Source organism: Tursiops truncatus, chromosome X (genome assembly GCF_011762595.2).
Source record: "Tursiops truncatus isolate mTurTru1 chromosome X, mTurTru1.mat.Y, whole genome shotgun sequence".
In the NCBI taxonomy this organism is placed as follows: Eukaryota; Metazoa; Chordata; class Mammalia; order Artiodactyla; family Delphinidae; genus Tursiops; species Tursiops truncatus.
Window position 1 is genome coordinate 117,206,682 of NC_047055.1, and position 8,085 is coordinate 117,214,766.

Consider the following 8,085-nt stretch of genomic DNA (forward strand, 5'->3'; position numbering starts at 1 on the left):
ACTCTCAACCACTGCGCCACCAGGGAAGCCCTAAAACAGTATTGTTGAGTATGTAAAGTGGTCCAACCTCCTCAGAAGGAAACTTGTTATAGCTATTAAAATGTGAATTGCACATATCTTTTTACTCTTGCAGTTTCACTTCTAGAAATCTGTTCTAAACATATACTTATACATGTAAGCAAAGCTGATTTTACAGGAACGTTTAAGTAGTATTAATAAACAAAGTTCAATCAAAATCTAAATATCCATCATTAGGAGTATGGTAAATATGATATAACCGAACCATGGAATAGTGTGCAGCTGTCAGAAAGATTAAGGTACCTCTTTATACTGATTGTTAAATGATGCCAAAATAATTTAATTTATGAAAGCATGACTTTTAGAAATTCTACTTCTGGTAATATGTCATTTAATTTATTTGGATCAACTTTGATGATAAAAACAACTTAAAATGATAGATGAAATATGTTTTTAATATATTCTTAAAAGCTTCAAAAAGCTGAAAATATAAGAATAAATTAGCAGGCCAAACCCTAAAGGCTGGAACCCAGGGAGGCAAGCAGAACACTGATGCTACTATTGCCCTGGGAGCATTTGTATTTAACATAAAGCACGAGTGCCCTAGTCACCTGGCAGAAGCAACATAAAATGCTCTCTAGGAATACACATTTATCCTACGTCTCTTCTGAATCTCACAAGTAATTTTTTAAAGAAAATGAGCCACCTACAGAATAACTAAGCACATGAAGAAACAAGGCATCATGATTAATTATTCACAGAAAATAACCATTTCTATAAACTAAAAATAAATTGAAATTTAAAAAAACAGATGAGTTTAATGGTTGACTCAGAGATGTGGAGCAAATAAGCAAACTAGACTGTTAAGAAAATTATCTAGAAGGTATCAACAGAGACAAAGAAGGAAAATATGAAAGAAACGGAGAGGGAAGGCAGGGACGTACGAGCAATAGCTGAGCGTCCATGTTGTTTCAAGTATCCACATGTTACCACTAGTTCTCAATGTGGCTCAAAACATTTCTAAGCGCTGGAAGGCCTTTTAGAGATGAACAAATCTACCCTCTCCGCCATTTTGCATACAAGGAAGCAGATGGAGAGCCAGAAATGTGAGGTGGCTTGCAGAGCTACAGCTAGAGTTCGGCTCACTGTTCTTTCCCCTATGCATTTTATTTTCCAGCCACTTGTTGGAAGGGATAAGGAGAGGCCAGGACCTTGGAGACACTTGTGCCTAGGTACAGGAATGTTCACAGCAGCATTGTTTGTAGTGCTCCACAGCTGGGCATAACCCAGCTGTCCATCAGCGGGAGGAAGGAGAGGGGAACTGGTGTAGTGAGCCGATGGGATGCTACAGAGCAGTGAAAGGCACGAGCTGCAGCTACTAGCGACAAATAGATGACTCGAAAAGCGATTACATACAGAACGATTCCACTTATAAAAGTTCAGAAGCAGAACACACACACAGACTAAACATATTCTTTAGGAGTTCATATGATGATGGTAAAATGATGAAGATCAACAAGGAAGTTATCCTGAAAGGCCAGGGTAGTGTTGCCTCCGGCAGAGAGAGGTGCTCTATTGGGGAGGGCCCATGGGCTGCTCCTAAAGTGCTGCTTTTTTGACCTGGGTGTGGTTCCAGGGGTATCTACTTCACCATTAGTCTATGAACTGCTTTTTTGTCTTGCAAACTCTTCTGCACGTATGAAAGAGATCACAATAAGAACAGGAAAGCAACATTTGGTGTCACGCAGTGCAGTGTGCTCCTCTGTTTGGTTTGGGTTAGGTCTTGTTTATGAGGAGGAGAATGAAAGCATACCTTAACATATACATGGAAAAGTTCTGGAAAGGTAAGCAATCTTTTGGCTGTGCAAATGGGATTGAGGGTCTAGGAAGGGAAGGTGAGATGTCTTTTTATGTTGTTTAAATTTGTTATCATGGGCTTATTTTCATAATTTTATAATAAAACTTGTAACAACATAGAATATTTAAGAAGTCTAGTGACACACGATTTATTCCTGGAGTGGGGGTCATGTTGAAGAGAGTAGGGAAGAGAGACCACGGATAATTTCTGAGGGTGCCCTCATTGTCATTCTGCCCGTATAGCCTTCTCTTCCACTCCCTGCCCCTCCAGCAGCCTCACACTTGGCTCTCCACCCCAGACAGGTACATCTCACGGCCTCACAGTCGTGAGTTACTCGGCCAATGAATGATGGGACGTGAATGACGTGGAGCCCTCGGAGGTAGGCTAACAGATGAAGTTTTAAAACGTTAGGTAGACACTTGACGTGCTTTGTGCACCGAGGGAAGATAGAATTCAGTCTTTACTCTCCAACTTCTATTCATTGATAAAAGGAAAAAGAATTTATCTGCCTTAAAATGTAATTTAAAAGAAAGGCAAATACAGGCTGCATCTTGTTTTTTTTAGTCTAGAAGAACATGTTATATTAAAAGCTGAATTAATACTTAAACAGTCTCAGATATCCACCTGAAATGAAGCAGCTTCTAAATGTTCAGTGACGCGACTCTTTTTAAATTTTCAGGAGTAAAATATATTTCATGAATGTTTCATCCTTAGTGCTGAAATCTATTTATCTAGTATAATAAAAGGAACGGTTTGCTGTATGCCCAGTTCAGAGCCAGTTTTTACCCCCCGATAGTTAAGACTGGACCCGAGCACTGAATTTATTTGCACAACAATTAACGTGTGACAGTTACATGTTACCGTTAAAATTTTGCTCTAAAGGTCATATGAACAGAGGATTTCAGGCAGTATCAAATCAAAGGTAAGCATTTCTGTTCATAATGATACGTCTTGCTTTTTGAAGCAGAAATTATTTCAACAAGCAAAACAGTTTTCTTGTTGGAGTAGGAGTGTTGGTAGGCCTTGCTTTTTATTAATATTGATTGGACTTATTCATATTGATTCATTACTTAACTCACTAGTGAAACAGATGCAAATACATTGGCATTCTCTCAATTTGATATGTAAACTATTATAATTATTTGCTGTGTTTATTTTCCTTTGTAATTAGAGACTCAAAATTTGTAAATAGTTTTGCTCTGACACGTATTCTTTACTTCTCTATAGAAAAATGAATTAATAAGCAAATTTGGAGAAAATACTTACTGAATTATTGGTACGTTCGGTTTCATTTGAACTTATGTCTCTGGCAATGATTTTTCTTTATACTCTACAGGTTGGTTTGGTTTCTGTTCAGGAATTACAGCAGCATCTCTTGCTTAAGGAAAAAGTTATTTCAAAATCTTACAAGGCTTTAATGAACCTGTTTCAAGGGAAGGATGATAGTACATCAAGTGCAGAGGAGGTAAACTTGATCATGTGACCGTTTTATCATTTTATGAATTGAAAACCTATAAGCTATTGAAGAGTTCTTTAAATTAGAATATTGGAATATATTAGAAAATGCTGCACAATGGATCAAGAAGCAAAGTGGCAGGGATTCTGTAATGGTGGGCTTTTATGACATTGAAAACTATTTGGTTAAAAAGCCAATATTTTACCAATTTGCAAATTGTTCTGTAGGATATTAAAATCTGAGTTATCAGGAACCTCGGGGAACAAGTCCTTTTGTTTAAACAAGGTTTAAATATTAAACTGTTTTTTTTGTATAGTTTGAATAGAAATTACTCCTAAGTGAATTACAGTTAACCCTTGAACAACATGGGGGTCAGGGGCGCCGACCCTACACGCAGTGAAAATCCACAAGTAACTTTACTGTGGGCCATCTGTATCTCTGGTTCCCCATCTGCAGATTCAAGCAACTGGCGATCAAGTAGTACTGTAGTATCTACTATTGAAGAAAATCCACATATAAGTGGACCTGTGCAGTTCAAACTCCTTTTGTTCAAGGGGCAATTGTATATGTTTTCTGACTTCTTAAACAATATACTGAGTATTATTTTACCTTGTATTAATGGTGACATAATTTCATCATTAATATAATTATTCTTTTAGTCTGTTGCATGGTTCATTTCTAAGGATATTTATTCCTCTACTTAATGTCCCTAAATTGCTATGCTCTTCTAGTCCTCATATCTGCTTTTTATAATTTTACTCTAGTTTCCCTTGTGGTTGACCATCATAAGAACCTCTTCAGGTACCTTGCAGTTACTTGTGCCAGTATAGTAATGTAGAAAGTGAGCAAAAACTGCTTTGACTTCATAAAAAATAGGATTTATGCACATTCGTTCCCTACAGAGAAAGATAGCATAGCAGAGTTACAGATAAATCAAGAAAAGCTGGACATAGATACACTTGAAGTTGCATTTTCTTCCCTCAAGTCACTTTAGTGCCTTGCTTTGACTCCCTTTAAGATTAACTGTTCTTGTAATGCTCTTTGCCTTGTGTCTGTATTTCGGTCTTAGCCATATGATCATTTTGCCCCAAAATATGATTCCGTTAACGTAAAAAACAAAAGCACATCGTCTTGCATTTCTGTATTACTGTTCTCATCTCCTGGGAAACCTCATGCGAGTCCTTGTAGAAAGTCACTGTTCAAAGTCTTCCCATTTCCCTTCCCCACTTGACCCCGGTGATTTTGCCGGTGTTAGAAAAGGGGAAGAAATGTTACAAATTAGTGCATTGAAGCCACTGCGTGCAAGGCACTGTTTTGGGCCCTTTACATTGTTAACTTTAAGAGCAATTCTGGCAGGTAATAAAAATTTCTGCGGGTTTCAGGTGAACAGCCTGCCTCAAATCTCACAGCTACTGGCAGAAGTGTCAGATTCCTAGGAACATGTTTCATTCACTGTAATGTAAGTGCCCATATCTTTTTTCAGTAATTACCACATAGAGGGGCAGTATAGAGTAATGGTTAATGTGCAACATGGGCTCTGGAAGCAGTTGCCTCTGGTTCAGATTCCAGCTCTGAGTCTTGCTAACTGGGTGACCGGGGGAGGTACCTAACCTCCCTGTGCCTCAAGTTTCCTTATCTGGAAAATGTAGATAATAATACTACCGACCTAGGGTACTAGAGTTATTGTGATGATTAAACAAATTGACGCATGAATGGCGTTCAGAACAGTGCCTAACATATAGCAAGCATTCAGTAAGTGTTGTGTATTATTATTATCATTACTCCCCCTCCTATTTCCATTTCTATCATAAATCCATATGTGTGCGGAAATAAGTGAGTGGCCTGGTCTTTAAGAAGAAAATTTTGGCATCAACTCTACTAGAATTTTTTTTAAATAAGGAAAAATAAAAGAAGAAAATTTTAGCAATAATCGATCAGCTGTCCTAAGATAGTTTAATCACTGTTATTCATACAAAAGTTTCCAGTTACAGTTTAGAGTTAGTCACTGCTAAAATAAAGATTGGATTGTTCTCAGCATGCCTTGAGCACATATTGTGAGATTATTTTTCAAAATGGACTCCAGGTTTACATCCCTGCTGGCTCTGTGTTGGGTACCCAGAGCCCTGTTTACAGTCAGGCCATGCTTCTTAATCCAAGTAGATGGTTAATTATATGTTTTATAAGTTTTATTTTAGTGAATTATGTATAATCTATAATATATTATTGATGATAATTTATTTTTAAATATGTAAGCCATAAGGCCCAGCCAAAAGCTGGTTTATATTATTTTTTTTAGTTTTGATACATTTGGCCGGTTTTTTTGTTGTTTTTTTTTTTTGTAATCAGTTATTTAAACGTTTTTCCATAAGGAATGTCTTGCCACTCTTTGTGGTGAAGAAGAAAATCCTGTCTATACCTTTGATGAAAAGTTATCAGATAATTTTCAAGATTCAGAACAGCTAGTAGAGAAGATATGGTATCGTGTAATAGAAGATAGCTTGGTTGTTGGAGTGAAAACCACATCTTCTTTGAAGGTGTAAGTAAATTCTAACATGATAACATTATCTTGATGCTCTACAACAGCACTGTCCAACAGAAATATAGTGCATGGAGGTATTTCATTCTAAATAACTACCAAAATCGACTCTTTTAAAAACTTAGTAGTTTTTTTTTTCTTGTTTAAGAGGAAAGGAGAAAAATCTACCTCAAAAATAAAATACAGGCATTACTTTACCTTTCCTTTCTCCTAAAAAAATTACTTCCTTAAGTCCAGCATATTTATAATGTCTTTGCTTTCCTATTTCAAGAGAAGTGCTATTACAGAATCTTTAAAAATGTGTTTGGGCTTCCCTGGTGGCGCAGTGGTTGAGAGTCCGCCTGCCGATGCAGGGGACACGGGTTCGTGCCCCGGTCCGGGAAGATCCCACATGCCGCGGAGCGGCTGGGCCCGTGAGCCATGGCCGCTGAGCCTGCGCGTCCGGAGCCTGTGCTCCGCAACGGGAGAGGCCACAACAGTGAGAGGCCCGCGTACCGAAAAAAAAAAAAAAAAAAATGTGTTTGGCTTTTACACTTAATTTTCTGATATATTTTACATTTGAAATGATGTTTCCTAGGAAAGCAGAGAATAAAACTTTTTGGTTGTTGTTTGTATGGCATTTAATCATCTGTTTGATTTTAAAGAATGAGCTTTTACTCTGTATTTTTTACAGGTCCCTGAATCATGTGACTTTATCGCTGTCAATGGATCAAGCCCCTAACTCCAGCTTTCTGCTCATTAAGTGTCAAAGTAGGGTGATCAAGTTGAGTAGGAAATGTTCCCCAGTACCAGGCTCAGTGCCATATGAAATAGGATCAGAGGTAAAAAAAATCAAGTTGAGTGTTGATAGTGAGGAAGAGGAAGAGAAAGAGGAAAGCGTTGTTTTTGTACAACCATCTGAGAAAGAGTATGTGCAGATGATTACTGCTGTAACATCTCTTTCGCCACTTTTAGCATTCGGTAATTTTTGTTGCATTGTGCTGCTACAAATTAGAGAGAGAGAGAATGGTAACCGTTCTGCAACTCGTTATGTTCAGTGTGGCAGAATTGCTTTAAGTCTAGAAGATCTTTCAAGTGGGAAATACCTGCTGACATTTCCAAAGAAGAAACCTATAGGTAATTTTTGTGGGTCCTTTTTAATCATATACCTAATAGAATCAGAAAATTTTAAGAACTCCCTTTATGTGATAATGGGCAGAGTTTAATGACAGCACTTGTGACATGTTTTTGCCATAGAACACATGGAAGATCTCTTTGCGCTTCTCGCGGCCTGGCAGAGAGCTTGTTTTCAAATCATATCACCCAGCTATGCTCTGACTTCAATGAAGGTATGGCTCTTAGAACACATGGAATGTGAAGTTATCAAAGAATTTCCAGAAATTTGCTTTTGCAAAAGGCCAGGAAGCTTCTATGGGACACTCTTCAACTGGAAACAAAGAACACCATTTGAAGGGATTTTAATAGTCTATTCCAGGTAAGGCACATCAAATTGGAATTGGTCCAGGGAAGTGTGTGTGTGTGTGTGTGTGTGTGTGTGCGTGTGCGCCTGCGTGCGTGTGTGTGTGTGTGTGTGTGTGCGTGCGTGTGTGTGCGTGCCAACAGGGATCCCCGTGGTAGTGTTCTATACCACTGTGGGACATGTCCAGGTCATCGCCTGGTACAATGTGAATGAACAGGTGGTCTCATTTAGAAACTGAAGCCGTTTTGATTTTATGTTTGTTTTTGGCTTTTTGGTGGGGTTGATTAGGGCCTAATAATGACTTTAAGATTCCCCCTTACTGCTCCCCCACAGTGAAGTTTTAAAAATATAATTTTGATCTTATTACTCAGAAAAAGAACTTTAATCAGGAAGCAACCTGATTAATACTGAGTTGGTTTAGGATATGTATACGGCTGTTCCTCTGTATCCATGGAGGATTGGTTCCAGGACCCCAGTGGACACAAAAATCCACGGATGCTCGAATCCTAGAGGACGGCGTAGTATGGTCCGCCCTCCATACCCATGGGTTCCACATCTGCGATTCAACCAACCACGGGGCTGACCGTATTTGATTGCTACAGTCTGAATTATGTCAGTGACCACATGAATGCATTATTGGTTCTGATGATTACTAGAGAGTTTAGAAATGAATATTAATTGATTACTACAGTATGTTGTACATGACCATTTTTCACTGTCCTAAGTTGTGTAATATTGTGTTTGGTTTTTTATTCCAG

The 8,085-nt window shown here is 38.2% G+C and overlaps 1 protein-coding gene across 2 annotated transcripts in view; it reads left to right on the forward strand.

Annotated features, from left to right (window-relative positions):
- FANCB (FA complementation group B) overlaps window positions 1-8,085 on the forward strand; it is a 51,309-nt gene that overhangs the window by 14,696 nt on the left and 28,528 nt on the right. For both annotated transcript variants that reach the window (XM_033849761.2, XM_073799611.1), the window contains exons 5-8: window positions 3,213-3,341; window positions 5,702-5,868; window positions 6,542-6,984; window positions 7,105-7,342. In XM_033849761.2, coding sequence (XP_033705652.1) covers window positions 3,213-3,341; window positions 5,702-5,868; window positions 6,542-6,984; window positions 7,105-7,342 — 977 coding nt within the window. The remainder of the gene's footprint in view (window positions 1-3,212; window positions 3,342-5,701; window positions 5,869-6,541; window positions 6,985-7,104; window positions 7,343-8,085) is intronic.